The 18,115-nt window shown below is 37.5% G+C and overlaps 1 protein-coding gene across 1 annotated transcript; it reads left to right on the top strand.

The window, feature by feature from the left end:
* The first annotated feature begins 473 nt into the window (after positions 1–473).
* Positions 474–14,267, top strand: ppm1g (protein phosphatase, Mg2+/Mn2+ dependent, 1G). Its single transcript, XM_032561010.1, has 14 exons — positions 474–619; positions 877–1,005; positions 3,239–3,308; positions 3,956–4,041; positions 5,004–5,133; positions 5,231–5,345; positions 5,432–5,622; positions 7,166–7,350; positions 7,447–7,572; positions 8,762–8,864; positions 10,331–10,464; positions 10,574–10,704; positions 10,786–10,885; positions 12,761–14,267. The coding sequence occupies exons 2-14, from the start codon at positions 895–897 to the stop codon at positions 12,929–12,931; spliced, it is 1,653 nt and encodes a 550-aa protein (XP_032416901.1). The 5' UTR covers positions 474–619; positions 877–894; the 3' UTR covers positions 12,932–14,267.
* Positions 14,268–18,115: the final 3,848 nt, after the last annotated feature.

Below are 18,115 nucleotides of genomic sequence, written 5' to 3'. Positions count from 1 at the left end.
GAGTAAATTTCCCCAAGAAAACTCAGCAAATCTTTTGATTAAATTCAGAAATTTTCTAGAAAAACAAGGAAATTTCAGAGTTTGAAAAGTCAAAAATGTGAAACTCAGAAAGGCCCATGTTTTTCTTAGATTAATCTCAAAATACCTTAGTGTTTTCTAGCACATTTTTGACTTTGTACTCATAAATTTCATTTTTTTTTTCTTGAAGAATTTCTGAGACAAATCTCAACATTTCAGAGATTTTTTTCTAGCACATTTTCGACTTTTGGAGCTCAGAAATTTCCAGTTTTTTTCTAGAAAATTTCTCAGTTGTTTTGGTCTGAAATGTACTCATTTTTTTCTATCTACAATGGTTCTAATACTGCATTACAATTTATGAATATTTTCCAGAGGTACGTCAGTACATTGCGTATTTCACAGTCAGTCCGGTAGGTGGCGGTAATGCGCCTTTCAAAAGGTTTACCAACCAGCTCGAGGTGAACAGAAGAGGAAGTAAAAGTAGCAGTAGCAGAAGGAGAGGGAGGAGAAGACAGCGGCTTTTATCGCCACACGTGTAATAATTTCTATGTGAATCTACCCTCTTCACCTTTTATAAGCTAAACCTGCTCGGACAGAAAAGGTAGGTTTGCTGCGGCTCAGCGTGCCGCCTCTCGGAGGCTGCTTTCGGTTCCCACTGGAAGTTGAGCCGGTTTGGCTGCTGTTAGCACCGAGCTGGTGCCTTTTTACTTTTTGTTGTGCAGTTGCTAACTGCAGCTAGCTGGTTAGCGGCGGTAACCTGCGGAGCTGCTCAAATAAGACCAAACTTCACCCACTGATACTCCCGTGTCTTTATTAAAGGAACTAACATGTGCTGTCACCCTCTCTCCCGGTGGGAAGCCACTGTAGACGAAGACCATGGGGGCATATCTGTCGCAGCCGAACACGACCAAGACCTCCTCCGACGGCGGCAACACCAGCATGAGCTACGGCTTCTCTGCCATGCAGGGCTGGCGGGTCTCCATGGAGGTGAGGCAGAAAGTCATTCACCCCTCAACCATCATGGCAGCTCGTTCACTGAACGATGAGAAATCTGCCTTCAGTGATTAAAAAACCAGCCCATCAAAAACATGTTAAACGCCTGTTTGATTATATCGAGGAGAGGTGTTTTAAAATAAACCCAGGAAAACAACATTTATGCAGACATTTCACTAAGCCATCTGACCTCGTGTGTCATCCCATCCTCTTAATATCCTCTGTTAACCGGCATTCATGGACATCAGTCATTCCTGTAACTGGGATCCATCTATTAGACATGAAACATTAATTATTGGGTTATCTTTACATGCCAGCTTACATTTAAAAGAATATTGTTGGCAGATTAAAGCAAAACGTCTGTATATCATTTAATTACTTCAAACAAGATGTTTGAATCTTGAATTTTGCATTTGCAAACATAATTCTCAAAATGTATTAATTTATAGCATAAGAGATGCATTTAAACATTTTTAATCATTCCTAAAAGTATTTTATTGTCAAATATTAATGAATCACAGACACTTAACATATTATGAAATCACCAGTCTGTCTGAAGAGTTTAAAATATCTCACAGGGTTTCCCCCAGTGTAATATAAGCCTGGTGGGCCACCAGACTATACGTTCCCCCCCACCAGGCTTAGCATTACTTAAGTCTTTTTTTAAAGGTTTGCGTTCTTTAAGACTTTATAGTTAGTGTTAATCTTCCAATCTTTCAATAACACATAATTATCAAGTGATATTTTGAAATTTCCTGTCAACTTTAAACATTTCTTAACTCAAAAAAAAAATTTTTTTGAGTTGAATGAATGACTGTACTAGCACCCAACCGGCAGGCTGGTGGTTGGGTGTCTGGTGGTTCATGCCCCATGATTGTTTACTCAATCATGGGACATTTGTTCCATCACTTGCTTTGTATTACAGTGAGCATAAATTTATGTAGAAATGCCAGTTCTTTCATCGCATCACCATCTCTAGGTGTGCAATGGAAGAGGAAATTGATCCATGCTTGATCATGGACCCCCATCTAGCATAACATTGTTAGACTGAATGAGCTCCTTTGTTTGGGTTGTCCTTCACAAAGAATGTTATAATGTTTCCCCATATTGAGCACATGTTTTGCTCTTTGCTGTTCTTGTGGTATGCAGAGAAAAAGTAAGGGAAGCGTTACAATGGAAGAGAGCGTGCATTTAATGAATCACATGGAGCAAACGCTAGCAAAACAAACATGAACCTAAGAGTTGCGCAACTGGGTGAGCTGCACTCTTGCTGTAGTTACTCTACACATTTGTGTGCAGAGGAAAATTATTGTTGAAGCTCCAGTCAAAATTAATTCAGACGCATGTTGTTGTTGTTTTTTGACATTTTTAAAATTTGATGACATCATATTAGTTGTAAAAAATTTAATCATCATGCAATGTTTGTATTCTTTTGGTCAGAATCTCATTGCTCATTGATTTATTGCCAATCAAATGTTGGGAAGGAAAGAAAAGGGTTTTATTTAGTGTGGAGGGAAATTTAGCAGAGGCTATGCTCACTTTAAATCTGGGGCAGCTGTTCAGATTAAAATAAAATTAACTGTAGACATAGAATCACGAGTAAGATCTTTTTATTTGAGAAAAGTATTTGTTTCTTGAAATCCTAACGTAAAAGAAAATATAGAAACCAGAGATGACCAGAAACTTCTCCCTTAAATTGTTATGAATGACCAGATTAAATCAGCCTGAAGGAAAATGATATCCATCTTCATTTGCAACAACCTGAGGGGTTTCAAGCAAAAAACAAAGCAAACAAATCCAAGAAAAAATAAAATAAAAACTGCAGAAACTTGATATTTTCATGGACTTGTTCCACCAATGCCTGAATTTTCACATAAAGATTTTATTTGTATCCAGGTTAATTTAGTACCTCCACATTCCCAATTTATATTTTATACACATTTACCTAAACCATTGGGTATCTGAGGGGCTTTTTTGTTTGTTGTAAAAGAAAATTTATGATTTAAAGAGATAAACAGTCAATACAATGAAGAAAGTTGACCCTAAATTTGATGTAATTTTCATATTTATTTCTGAAGGCTTATGAAATTTAGATTGAGTCTTAAACTTTTAGCTCTGTTTTTGTTTTTATTATTTATAAAATGTATTTGTCACTTCTGAACATAAAATTGACCACTTTTCCCCACCAGCCTTTTGTTGATGTTTTGATTCATTTCATTTTTTTCAGGACGCTCACAACTGCATCCCAGACTTCGATGAAGAGACGGCCATGTTTGCTGTGTATGATGGCCATGGAGGTAGTTAAATTTAAGTATTGTTTTTTAAGTGAAATTGAAGTTTATACAGATTATATCTCAGTTTTTTTCATTTTGAATGCAGCTACATTTTCTATTTAATTTTATGAAGTTGCTCATTTATTGATGTTAGTTAGTTGTGTGTTTATTTTATGTTGTGAATATTGTTTGGATAACTTCTACTGGCATGTTTCCATCTCAATTGTGACGCACAATAAACCATGTTTATACCATTGAGTTAATAATTTTTTAAAATCTTGTATATTGAAACCACAGGTGCTGCAGATGCTTCAGGTTTTACTCATGTGACAAAGATTCATCGTTAGACCAAACAATATAGAAGTGTTATGCGTTTCCTTATTTACAGCTAGTTTTCACTTCCTAAGCCATTGTAAAAACATTTGCTGTGAATTTATACATAATAAATGTTTTTATTATCTGAAACAAAGAAATCTGAAGAAGTGTTGTTCTAAAATGGAATCGGGGAAACTCGTGCAAATTTTATTGTCTGATTAGCAAACTTTGTTTTAGTCTGTTTACTTTATGACAGCTCAGCTGTTTTTCTGTAGTTTCCATGGCGATCTGATTTGTTTGCTTTACATGCCACTCTCCTATCCTGAGGGTTTATATCGCCTGCTGCTGTCATTTAGGTGAAGAGGTGGCTCTGTATTGTTCAAAGTATCTTCCTGACATCATCAAGGAGCAGAGGACGTACAAAGACGGGAAGCTGCAGAAGGTGAGGAGCTGATAAATTGGAAACTAATTAAAAAGTTGTTTAATCTCAAATGAGAACTTGTATCACTTTAAAGTTAAAACCTTGACTTTTTAATCCAGGGTTTGTACGGGTCCTTGAAATACTTGAAAAATGCTTAAAGATTAGTTGTTGTAAATGTTTGGAAAATGTTTGATATTTAAATCTTAACGTTGGAAAACATTAGGTATTTTCATAAATCTAATACACATTTTTTTCTCACTGTCTGAAGTTAAATCAGATTAAACTTTTCTTATTTATAGAATTACCAAAATTATTTTTATTTGCTAAATACCAAATAACTTAACAAGAACATTTTTAGAGATTTTTTTTAAACTTTCTTCGTATATTTTTAAACATTTAATTTGAACATGAAAGTTGTTTACCTTTACATCATTATTTTTGGAATATTTTATTGTAATTGATATTTGAGTCAATAACTTACTGATCTGTGTAACTGTTGGCTAATATTTTATACATCAAACAACGTTAATGAAATTGTGAAAAGATAAATCTCTTCCAATGCCTTCTCTGTGTTGCCAATGAAGAGATGCAAAAACAACCAATCAGAGCCGAGGGGAGGGTCTTAGCGCTGTCAATCAACATCTTGAACATGCTGCTATGTACATACGTCGAACAAACAGCTCTTCGTTACAGAAAAACATCGATGCTAACTAACCTTAGCATCCACAACAAGCTATGATAGGTGCAGCGTAGGAGATGGGGGTTGATTGACAGCAATAAGACCCGCCTCCTGGCTCTGATTGGTTGTTTCTAGATGGCACTGGTAGAAGAGGAGTTCAAATAAAACATTTTAAAAATCCAGCCGATTATCTCTCGTATGCTAACAAGTTTCAACAAATATGTAAAACAAAAAAAAAATTATAACGGACACATACTGCAGCTTTAAGGACACTTTCCAAAACGGACATTATTCATGCTTGCAGGCGCTGGAAGACGCATTTCTAGCCATCGATGGCAGAATAACCACAGAGGAGGTCATCAAGGAGCTGGTGCAGATCTCCGGTCGCCCCGTCGAGGAGCCGCCGTCTGAGAAGGTGGCAGAGGAGGACGACTGTAAGCTCATAAAACCTCTGATGACTGAAAACGTGAAACTGTCTATACGTGCAACATCAACACAGTTTGACTGTGATCCTGTTTCTCCTTATGTCAGTGGACAACGAGGAGGCAGCGTTGCTCCATGAAGAGGCCACCATGACCATAGAGGAGCTGCTGGTTCGCTACGGCCAGAACCTCAACGCCGTCAAACACGCAGCGGCAGCCGCCAGGTACTCCAGATACGACATTCACAGGTTTTACTGCAGCAGAGGGAAGGGAGTCCCTGAAGTTCAGTGTTCTTTTCCATTTTCCTCAGCGGTGCAGCTAAGAAGGCCTCCGCCCAGAACGCAGAGGTCTCAAAGGATAAAGGGGAAGATCCTGAGAAGAAAGGAGTGAATGGAGAGGTGAACGAAGAGGAGGGTGATGGGAAAGTGAAGGAAGGAGCGGCATGTGGGTCCAAACTGAGAGCCTGTCGGAGAACGGGAGGCAGTGAGGGGAGCAGTTCAGGTAAAATTACATTCCTTCATTCATTCAGGGTTCATACGGGTGCTTGAAAATACTTGAATCTCAATGAGGTGTTTGTTTGGAAAGTGCTTAATTTCTGTATGAAGTCCTTGAAAGTGCTTGATATTCAAATTGCACAGTTTTAATAATAAATTGCAATCTGTTAAATATGTTTAGATATTTTCATACACCTAATAAAAAGACACTTTTTTTTCTCGCTGTCTGAAATTAAATCAGACTTTTGTTCTAGAGAATTACCAAATTTATTTCACTTCACTAAAAGCCATAAAACTTCACAAGAACTTTTTATTAGACATTTTTTTTGTAACTTACTTTGTATATTGTGTTTAAAAACTTAATTTGAACAGGAAAGTAATTTACATTAGCACAATTAGTTTGGATTGTTTAAATGTAATGAATATTTATTCTTTATAACTCAATGAGTTATTGGTCTGTATGTTTAAATAAAGTTTGGCTCTTATTTTATGTTAAACAACATTAATGAAAGTAACATTAATTTTGTGAAATTAGTGTTTTGTTATAGGGTGTGTGAGAGAGACATTTCATTTACAAACATTTAATTTTATTTTAGTTTACCTTGTCCTTGATGTAGATTGTAAAGTACAATTATAAGACATTATTAATAACAGTAATAAATTATATTATGTGTAATCCTTCTATGTTCGTCTCATGTCTAGTAGGTCGACTTCATGACAGAAACATTCAGGTTTAGTGTATTTATTTTAACAAAAGAGGAAATCAAGTTGGTGGTTAACATCAGTCCAGCAGCTTCTGCCTCTACACATTAAATAAAATACAATAAATAACCTTAAACAAACTACAGAGCAATATCTCCCAATGAGCAGTTAGCAGCAGTTAATGTTTGTAAAATTAAACATAACTAAAATGGACAAGATTAATATTGAAAACATTTAAAAACATATACAAAACATGGCAAAATTACTCTTGAAACACTGTGTATTATTAAATTTGTCTAAAATATATGTTAAAATATAATATTTGTGACAAAAACAGAGCTGGTTATAATACATATCAGTTACAAACAGCAACAGAAAAAGGGGGGAGGAGCTGTCAGTTACCGGTTGCTATGGTAACCACCAACTGCCAAGAGCAGCCTAACAGAACTTAAAGCAACAATAAATGTCTGGAGAAACAACTTGTTGACTATAAAAAATAAAGTCAGAGAATGAATAAACTAATTTTGAGAAACCTCACTTCTTTAATATTGTTAAAATAAAAATCTACTACATATATAATACTGGACTTATCAACTTTTAGTTGATGATGAACTTTACTTAAAAATGGACAATACAATTCAAACATTAATGTCAACATTTGATGACAGATTATAGCAAATGCTAATTCACATCTGCAGTTCATTTGTATTTTTTACCTCCAAAGTGTGGTGTTGGGGAAAAAAAATACCCAAGTGTTTGAATTTTACTGTGAAAGTGTACAAAACCTGTCCAGAGGTCTTCATAAATTAGAGATTTATTTCTTCTTATTCTTCTTCACTTTGTTGCAGCTGTGAGCGGAGAGTCGGGAAGCTCCAACGGAGAGGAGAAAGCTGGGAAAGCGGAAGGAGACGCCGGGCCTTCCTGCTCCTCTGCGTCGTCAAAAGCTACTGGAGACTCAAAATCCAGATTCTTTGACGACAGTGAAGAGTCTGAGGAGGGAGAAGAGGAGGAGGAGGAGGGGAGTGACGAAGAGGTGAGAAGAGCAGACCAGAATAAACTGCGAAAGTTCACACTGAATCACTTTGTTGAGCTTTGTGTCGACTTTTTCTGTTCTTCTGTTTCCTCTCAGGACGGGAGCGACGAGGAAGAAGCAGACACCAGTGAGCTGGAGGAAGAGGACACAGAAGAGGGAGAGGAAGACTCTGAGGATGAAGAGGAGGAGATGTGTCTACCAGGAATGGATGGAAAAGAAGAGGTCTGTAGAAACATTAGATATTTTGCTCTTGAATTAAAATATTTAGGTGGATTCATTACAGATTCACAAATACAGATTGGACAAACTTTGAGGAAGAGTTCATCCACTTCTTAATGAACTCAAATTAGCTATGAAGAGCCTCAGTCTTCTGCACAGACAGATGTTGCTGCACATCTGCTTCCTGATTAGTCCAAGCTGTGACGTTGACGTGTGAGGAGCTGCTGTCTCGTTTTGCCGCTGCTGGGAAGTTACAACATGATGCGCATCAGAGTTAGAAAATGAAGAAAAAGATGGTGTTTCTGTTCAAGAGGCTAAACTACAAGACCCATAATGCAAAGCAGCAGAAAACCACGTTGGAGGGATTTATACTCATTTGATCCGTACTGTTGGCTCATTTGCACTGAAGAAATACTTCCAGATTATCCTTAAAAGTTTATCAATTAAAACACTGCTTGTTATATGATTGCATGTTTCCTTAATTTTCTCGATGAATAGTAATCATCATAAGAATTGTCACAATAAGCAAGAAATCAATTAATTGCATAATAAATTGAAGTAAGCTCAATAATTTTAACTTGGACAACAGTCTTTAAAGAGAGGCTCCCCTTTATTATTGTTGAAAAGCCGCCATTTTGAAAAACAGTGAAAACATTTGACACCTAGCACTTGGTTTGCACTACCTGCCTCTTTTGCCTGTTTTCCTTCTCTAAGCTAAATTATTTTTTTTAAATGCTATTTTGGTTACCACGGCTTCATTGTCCATGTTAATTATTATTGTTTTGGATATTTAAAATGTTTTCCAGTTTCAGTGTTAAATATTCTTTAGAAATTAAAGGGTTTTTTTTATCTATGAGTGGGAATACTTGGAAATTATTATGGAAAATCAACATTTTTATTATGAAAAGATTTTAGCTCGATAACTGTTAAATGAAATCATCCCTATTTGGATAAGAAAAGGCTGTTGAGAATGTTCTCCCAATCTTTTATCAGTTGTAATTTAAACAAACCACATATCTGTTTCAGCTAAATCTGAATTATATGCGCTTCATATTTTTACTTTCTTAAAAAAAAAACAGATTATTGAAGCAAAACAACTGGTTTAAAATATTTAGATTTTAGTTGACTGGTTAAAATGTTTTTTTGTTCTTGTATCTTTAACGGGCCGGCCCGTCCTCCATGTTTGTTTCAGCCCGGCTCGGACAGCGGCACCACAGCCGTTGTGGCTCTGATCCGAGGGAAGCAGCTGATCGTGGCCAACGCCGGCGACTCGCGCTGCGTTGTGTCTGAACGAGGTAAATCCTCTCTGCTTTTCAAGTGTTCATGTTGTGAAATGGCAGCAGGAGTGTGCGGTTAAATGCAGCAACTTGAGCGTTGCCATGGTGACCCTCACCAACCTAAGCTTCCAACTGCTTCTATATTCTGGATTTTTCTTCATTTCTCCACTGGTCTCTATTTGTCTGAATGCTATCAGCTGGTTTAGTTGCAAATGTGGAGGGATTGTAACATAAAAATAGATTTTAAGATTACGAATTACACGCAAAGAGCCCTATCCCACATGGAAAACTGATTCCGACTGTTTAACTCGGAGAAGTCAGACTTAATTTAAAGGTATTGTAATGATTTAAGGTGGTATTACAGAGATAATGGTTAACTGTTTTAATAATGGCAAACTTTTTTCTGAAGAAAAGTTGGATAAGAAATCTGATAAATGTTTTAAATGGAACTTATTATGCAAAATTTACATTTTTGTACTGCCTTTAATTTTATCAGAAAACGACAGTATGCCTTACAATCCGGAGCACCTTACATATTGTTATGGAGTAAAACAGCGCCTTCTAGTGAATTAATATGGATTTATTCTGGTTGTGCTTTAAAAAAAGAACACCCTGAAGTTTTTGTGCAATTAGTTTTTGATGTCTAGAAAACGAGCTGTCTCAAGTCACAGCACTGTGCCGTTGCATAGCAACCCAAGTGGAGTGCTAGCACATTTGATCAGTTGGTTTTACTGCTACGTGAGCTCTACAATGGCTGCTGGGAAAGTCAAGTGTTTGGTTGTTGACTTACCATCCAGAAACCACTTGCTGCTTTCTTTTTCTTAACATTGTTTTTTGTCATTTTGGAAATACACATAGATTGAACATTTATACCCCTTCTAACAAAAAAATACACAGCATCTAGTTGGACAAAGGCAGTTAAATGATAATAAAAGAAGAGCATAACCTAATATGAGTACATCTCCATTAAATAAAGAGATGATTACAATAATCATAAATTTGGTGCCTTTTTTTTCTTTGGTCAGCTGGTTTTACTTCTGTATTCGTCGTACAATGGCTGCTGGAAAAGACAAGTGTTTTCTTTTTGATTTACCCAGAAATCACTTGCTGCATTCTTGTTGGTTGTGCAGGATGCTCCACTTCTGCTTTTCAAAGATGTATGGTTGCATAGTTGAGCATCATTTTGAAGCCATTTTCATGTGCAAATGGAAATGACTTCAAGTATAAACATTGAGCTGGGACCAACAGCAGCTTATTTGGATTTAAAGTGACAAGACGTCCTAAAACAGCTCAATCTGAGAGGAGCTTAACACAGGCAGAACTGAGCAGAATAAAATCTCATAATCTAAGAATAATTTTGTGCAAAAATGTAATGAACATGTTTTGCATAGACCAAAACTGAACCTGTTCAAGGAAGGATAATAGGTCTCCTTTAAAGACTTCCAGCTGCTTTGTATGAAATAAAAAGAGCTGTGTGTCTCCAGGCAAAGCAGTGGACATGTCCTACGACCACAAGCCAGAGGACGAGGTGGAGCTGACGCGCATCAAGAACGCTGGAGGGAAGGTGACCATGGACGGACGGGTCAACGGAGGACTGAACCTCTCCAGAGCCATCGGTGTGAACCTTTTAGATTCAACTCTGAAATTAATTCAGCTCTTCTCAAACTTGTTTTTGCCACCTAAAACAAGCGAGTTGGTCAATGTGGATTCTTCACGCTGACTTTCAGGCGACCACTTTCTATAAGAGGAACAAGTCGCTGCCGCCAGAGGACCAGATGATCTCTGCCATGCCCGACGTCAAAGTTCTGACACTGAACGAAGAGCACGACTTCATGGTCATCGCCTGCGACGGCATCTGGTGCGTCAAACGTTACAAATGTGTTTTATAGTTAAAACCTGCTTGGAGGAGCGTCTTTAAGGGCGTTTTCTATGACTGCAGGAATGTGTTGAGCAGTCAGGAGGTGGTGGACTTCATCAGTGAGAGGATCAAACCCGACCAGGACGGAAAAACCCGAGCCCTGTCCTCCATCGTGGAAGAGGTGAGAGCTTCTCACCAACGATTATTTTTAAAAATTGGCACGATTTCTCATTTAACCACTTTAAAGATTTGCATCTCTAATAAAATAATTCAATTCAGAAACTATTTTTAAATCACAAACCAATGTCTTTATTCAGGCTGAGATTCTGTTTAAATTATGTGACCCTATATGAAAATACAGCGTTAACAAATGAAACATTAATTTAAAACAATTAATGTTCCACACTGTATCGAATTCAATCAATTTATGCATGAAACAAAAATAGGTATGTGCTTGAAATTCTGTAGCTTAAATTACCAGTTTTGGGTCAGCTCAGCCGTCTGGCTTTTTATCAAAAAATCAAAGAATTATTAAAAATATAATAAGCAGACTGCGACAGACTGGCAACCTGTCCAGGATTTACCCCACCTCTCACCCAGAACGTTAACTGGAGATAGGCAGCAGCACCTCCCGACCCTGATGGGGACAAGGTTGTTAGAAAATGGATGGATGGATCATAAGCAGATAAAATGGGTTGACTGTTTTCTTCTCTTTTTTTTTGAGCATTTTGAATTGATTCAAAATTCCCAGAACTAGGATTTGCAATTTTCTGTAGAATCAGTTTATTTCCTGCATCGCTTTTTAGAAAATATATTAAAGAATGTAAAAGTTTAATAGCCTAAAATGCATTAACAGAGCATTTTTTTAGTGAACGTTTGATCATTTCTAGATTTTAATTTTTAAAAAGACGCTCTAAGAGTTTATTTTATTTTATTTTTTTACAGAAATTTAACCAGATGAAGTTAAAGTTTTGCCGCTTTGGGTAGAACAGATTTACAAAGATATTTTTTTAAAATCTTAAATGTAAAATATATGTTTTCTTTTGTTTGCTTTTTTATTTCGTCTTAATTACTACTCAGGGTTATTTTTTAGCAAATAGTCTTTTCAGTTTCTATTTAATCTTAACAATTATTCAACTATTAAATTAATTAATGATTACTTCAATCAGCCTTAGTTTTTGTGTCGGGTTCATCTTACTCAGCATTCTCAAACTGAAAAAGAAGAGAGAGACAAGTGAGTTTTAGATTTACATTGCAAGGAGAACAGACAGGAGCGTGATTCAGTTACAATCTCCTATCCTGCTCTGAAGCAGCTCCTCCTGCACCCTTTCTTTTTATTTCCTTAGGGCGGTCCTAGTTACATAGCCTATTTAATTATCTTGAGTTAATCACATAGCATAGCTGCTTCTTCTGTTCTCTTGAGTCACAGGTGTGTTGCACCTACAAGCTGCCGTAATGTAGAGTGCAAAGTTCAGAGTTCTTGTTTACTTCCTTCTGTAGAAACAATGCAGGAACTGATGGACCCACAGAACAATGAGGTGTCCTGTGTATCCGTGGTCTCATGTACAGTTCCTCTGTCTCTGGTTCATAACTTCGACCCTTAATCGTCCATCGTTTATTCTGCCACGTCAGTCATCACTCTTGCTGCAGACCATCTGGTATCAGCTCCCAATTTGCACACGTTTAGATGTCTTCCTGCAAGCATCTCTCACATCACACATTCCAGAAGCAAACAGACATAGAGTATTTATATTTGTAATTAATTTAAACATATCATTTTGTTTTGAAACTTTTCTTATTTTTGCAGTTTTTGAATTATGCAAACATTGAACATTCAAAGACAAATAGAAAAAAAGTATAGAAATCATGAAAATGTTCAGTCATTTGGCATTTCTTCTAGTATTTCTTGTTTTTATTACCAATTATTATTTAATGAAAAACTCCATCTCTCCATTGTGTGAATTTCCTTAATTATTCCTTCCAGTCCAAAGGTGTTGATGCGTTTCACTATTGGTGCTGGCCGGTTCTTCACATTGCTCATTTAAATCCCAAACAGCTCCTGGACCACTGCTTGGCGCCGGACACGTCTGGAGACGGAACGGGATGCGACAACATGACCTGCATGATCGTGACGTTCAGGGCGCAGTCGGACAGCACAAAGAAGAGGATGCTGCCGGAGGGCGGCGAGGAGGCTGGGAACGACAGCAAAAAGGCGAGAAGCGACTAAAGGAGGAGAGGAACTCCCCCAGAGGGAGCCGCTGGTCTCACGCTACCACAGACGCATTCTGTACAAAATGAAATCCTTACCTCACCTACATGATTTCCTCCCCGACACCACAGAGAGCAACATCAGCTCCCCTGAGATCGTGTACTTATGTTTTTTATCACTCACGCTCTGTTCTGGGTGGATCTCCACATCGACTCGCAGTGCAGCCGTTTCGTTTTATCGGTTCAGACTCTTTCTCTGGCCAACTCACCTTTCCTGCTTCAAGTAGCTTCAGTTTCCATTAATTTCTCAACTGAAGGCTGCAGTGCAAAGAGGAACCAGTCCACAGAAATAAGATTATTTCTCGACGCTCCAGTCGCTTCCCTGATCGGTTTTGTTCAGACTCGCCTGCGTCTGATTGGTGTGTTACTGTCGGACCTGCCGTTCTTTGTGGCGCTGCACCGTCACAGTGTCCCTGAAGGTGATGCGGAGTATCCTGTAGCTGCTGTCAGTGAGTGAAGCGCATCATGTTCCGACTTCGGGTCGTTCCGTGTCCGTCTGAATGTGTCGGTTCCGTGTTCCGGGTTCCTCTCTCGTAAAATCCCAACTTGTGGCTCTGGTTTCGCTCATCACAAAGAGAGGGATGGATTATTTGCTCTTATCCTTCGTATATCTATCTTTCCATTTAAGCATCCATCATTCACTAATAATTTTGTTTTGTTTTGCTGATCTTGTAAAATGCCTTTTTCTCATTCCTGGTTTGTTTGTGTTGTTGAAAAGCCTGTAAATGTTCATGTGGGGAAAATGTTGTCGTTTTTGAAGCTCATAAAATTTCCACGGCAGAAAAACCGCATCGTCTTCAGCACCTTCCTTTGTTCCCACTGTAAAACCTTTTAAGGATAATCTTTAGGACATGTATTTTAAGTAAAAAGAGATTATTTTTTTCATTTTTTTGATGAAATCAGTCCTGTGGCAAATTTTAAAGAAGGATTTTCTTTTTCGCAAGCACATTCTGATAAAACCTTTGATAAAACCTGCTGGACTGTAGGAAGAAAGCACAAGGTTATTTTTTTGAGACGGAAACATTTTGAGGTTCAGAGCACTGAGGCTGTAACTGTTATTATTTTTCCTTTAGATTTTAATTTTCAGAAGTCTGATTTAAATTGATGTGACTGTAAGTTTCTAGTGTACTCTCTCATCAGCGTAACCTTTTTTCTGTACATAGGTTTTTCAATACTTGCAATCGAAGAAAGAAATGCTTTTTCTTTGTAATTGTGAGTCAGTGCGACATTTTGGTGCATACTCTTTTGACACCAGTATGTAAGTACATACAAATAAATTTTTTTAAATAATCACATTTACTCTGTGTGTTTTATGAATGCCTTAAAAATTGCTGGTTGATGTTTCTTGTAGAAAATAAAATGAATATAGTTTTAAATAAGATGTACGCAGGCAAAGAGACCGTGGCTTAAAAAAGTAATTGCACCATTTCTCATTAGAGTTAAAACCTCATAGACTTCAGATGACAAGACCTGTTTTCTGTTGATAAAAAATGTAAAACTTAGCTAACTTTTTATCTGCGATAAGGACAGTCATGGTTATCTTTCCTTCTTGGTCCTTTGGCTCCACACACTGTCTGAAGCTTTAGAGCTGCAGGTGTCCAAACTCACATGAACAAAAAATAACACATTTTTAAAACCTAAAATCACTAAAGGTTTAATTGAGAATTATTTTCTGCACAACAAATTAAGCATGAAACAAATTAACAAAATAAATGGGATGTACGTATGTCTTGTAATGTGTGAATTATTGCAGATCCAAAATTTCAAAAGTGTTTCACGTTTTCATTACTGAAAGAAAGGTAACCAGTTTACGAGTTTATTTTGAGGTCGAGTTTGTCTCAAATGCTTGCAACTCGCTTTCCTAAAGAAACTGATTTTTAATGGTGTCATTACCTGGCAGCAGAGTATCTTTTATACAGCTCTGGAAAAATTAAGAGACCACTTAAAGATCAGTTTCTCTAATTTTACTCTTTATAGGTATATGTTTGAGTAAAATGTACATTGTTCTTTATTCTATGAACTACTAACATGTCTGAAATTCCAAGCAAAAATTTAGTATTTATTTGCAGAAAGTGAGAAGTGGATAAAAATAAGGAAAAAGATGCAGTGATTTCAGACCTCAAATAATGCAAAGAAAACAAGTTCATGTTCATTTAATACTAATGTTTTAACTCGGGGAAGAGTTCAGAAACCAATATTTGGAGGAATAACCAGTAAGTTTTCAATGGAGCTCAGTGCAGTGGACTCTATTTTCCAGAGCTGTATAATCAACGATGTGCTAATTGGACAGATCAGTCATTGCTGAGGACTTTTCATTATAGTTCCCAAAAAAGTTTTTTAAAGTAGTACGTCCTAAAATTGTTCTTGCATGAGAAAAATCAATTGAGATGTCTTAATCCCTTCACTTCTGAAGTAAAATTCACCAAATATTAAAATTTTTCTAACGTCCGGTGAGAGTTGCACTATTAACACTAAATTCAGTCTCGATAACAGTAAATAGACCATTTGGGTCATTTGTATTTTTTTGTTGTACCTTTTCTGTGTTTGCATATCTACTTGTATTTAATATATATATTTACTGCTGCTTTAGTCACCGGTGAGTTACTAATGTCCCTTTTCCGCCACCAGGGGGCATCCCCGGCTTAAGCGTCTCCACTCTGCGCTCTATTGCCTGCTGTACCCAGATTGTTCACCAGATGGCGGTATTAAAATAATCATTTAGTTCGTCCATGAAACGCCAACATGTCGCTATGAAGCGGGCAGAGGTATGCCTGTGGCATGAAGGGTGTAGTCAGCAGGTTTCCACCCAGATAGAGAGCAGCTGTGAAACAAACCAGTCACATCAAACCATTATGAAAAAAACAAATCATGAGTCTCTAAATATCTATTTCCTGTTTCATCAGATATGAAACTATATTATAAAACCATGAGATGTTGGGATACACTAACGCCGCTCCCTGAGGATCGCTGTCGTTGCAGGAACAATAGAAAGCCAAACAGGAAGCATCCACTGTCCTTGGGATCTAAAAATGGCTCCCAACACACCCCAACACATTTCCTTTACACACTTTTACACTTCCTTTGTTGGTTTTCAATGCACGGATGAGCAATTTTGTTGTTTCAGTGGCATTGTTTGTCCCGATTCATCCTAAAACAGAACTACAGACATATTTTGGCCTCGGTTTCTGCTCCTTCCTATGTAAGAAGGAAGGACCATTGGAGAGAAAACAGGAATAAATATCTGCCAAAAAAAGTCTCTGAGATTTTCTAGACAAAAAACAAGAACATTTCTGAGTTTGACTTTTGAAACTCAAAAATTTCAAGGTTTGTTTAAGAAATTTTTTTCAGATTAATCTTGAAACTTGAGTTTTTCTATCAAATTTGTTACTTATCATACTCAAATTTCCTTGTTTTTTCTATTAAATTTCTAAGATTAGTCTCAAAATGTCTGCGTTTTTTTTCTTGTGGCAGCATCAGCCCTGTTCTGGTCTCCTTTGACTGGCTCCCTGTATATACAGTTAGAAGTAGGGCTGGACAATATGGCTGAAAAATGTATCACAATATAATGATTTCATATCAGTCAATATTGATAATTATTGATTTGTTTTAAATATCTTATTACTGTCCAGCTAGTGACGTGACATTTCCTGTTTTATCCTGTTTTCATTCCACGCCATTATCTTTTATTTTTAAGCAGTTGTGTTAAAACCTTAATTAAACTGCTGCTGCACAAGTTACTCATGAGGCTGTTGCTAGGTAACCTAAGAGTGAGTAGTTAGTTGTTGCTAGGTAACCAAAGAGTGAGCAAGTTAGCTGATGCCACTTACCTAGTTTAGAGGTTTTTAGTGAGACCGTGGAGTAAATTTAAAACTCATGGAGATTTTGCTTTTCAGGTTGTGGCCCTAAGGCTCTGGAAATCTCTACTGCTGCCCCTGTGCTACAGGAACTCCACCATCCAGCAGCTAAAGATATTGTTATTCCCACAGGCCTTTAACTGGGCTGCTACATTTTATTAACTTAATTAGCTTTTTTAAATTGAAGCAGGATTCACTCTGGTAGATTTTCTACCGGCCCACTCAGCGAGCAGAAGAGGTTGTGAACGATGACGTCGATTTTCTGCACTGTTTTAGAGTTGTAGTCTGTCTGTAGTTTTAGCAATAGCACCAGAGGAAGCAAACAAAGCCGTTCAGTCTGTGTTGGCCACGCCCCCAAACAATGAGTTAACGCGAACAATCGCCATGTTCAGATCAACACTACTCTCTCCAAGTACACCTCGCTGCAGCAAACAGGAAGGGGCGGGACGGACCACTGTCAGTCTCATACCTTATGGTTGTTCACAGCGCAGGCAATTTCCGGTAAGACTCATACCGTTGAACTGGTGCATTACATACGTCACGGCAAACGTTAGCGACTGGATAAAATTTAAAACTCAAGTAGAGTCCAAGAAGCAATCGTTTTAAACATATAAAGGACCTACAAACTCTTCCCATGAATAACAAGGTTCTGGTTGCATGTAGTAACATGTAGGCTAGCTAAGCTATTTTTGCTAGTTTGACAGACAGTAAGTGCTACAGTAAATATCACTAACATTTTTGTTAGTATTACACAGACGGGTAGTGTACTCAAAACTTGTAATGGAGTAATAGTTGTACTTATGTTGTTTATTAGTTAGAAAGGGACGAGGCCAGAACTAGTACTGAGCTCGTGGCTTTTTTATTGTTGCCATAGCAACTTCCTGCGACGGTTGTCAGTTACAAAGTTCACGTAATGTGTGACGTCACATGAGAACTACGTCTGTACGAAGCAATTAGCATAGAGCAAGGGGCTGGTTTTTACCAGGCTAGCAGTTTTTATATTCTTTTTTTTTATGTTTGTCATTTTGAAGCAGATTTTAATGTCTGATATGTAAATAAATGTTACTTACTTTTCTATGCTGTTTCTATGGACAAACTCTAAAGAGGTCCAGCTGTGTGTGCAGAGGAATCTGTTCCCGTCTCCAGACTCTTAAACCTGAATGCGGGTCGGGCTGAACCGCAGGAGACCAAACTGGACCCGGAGTTGTTCATATAATTCTGTGTGTTGTCTCGCCAGCGGGTCTCATATAGAAAGCTGGACCACAATAACAGGTTGTAGTTCAGACACT

This window comes from Xiphophorus hellerii, chromosome 4 (genome assembly GCF_003331165.1).
Source record: "Xiphophorus hellerii strain 12219 chromosome 4, Xiphophorus_hellerii-4.1, whole genome shotgun sequence".
NCBI classification, from domain to species: domain Eukaryota; kingdom Metazoa; phylum Chordata; class Actinopteri; order Cyprinodontiformes; family Poeciliidae; genus Xiphophorus; species Xiphophorus hellerii.
Note: the sequence above shows the minus strand (reverse complement) of the source record. Positions and strands in the feature narration are given on the sequence as shown.

What these genes read in the sequence shown, in the direction of transcription:
- ppm1g (XM_032561010.1), top strand. Translation starts at nt 895, where the DNA reads ATGGGGGCATATCTGTCGCAGCCGAACACGACCAAGACCTCCTCCGAC. An exon ending in TGTGTATGATGGCCATGGAG is followed by an intron (nt 3,309 to 3,955) that starts GTAGTTAAATTT and finishes GCTGTCATTTAG; the next exon opens with GTGAAGAGGTGGCTCTGTAT. An exon ending in GAATGGATGGAAAAGAAGAG is followed by an intron (nt 7,573 to 8,761) that starts GTCTGTAGAAAC and finishes TGTTTGTTTCAG; the next exon opens with CCCGGCTCGGACAGCGGCAC.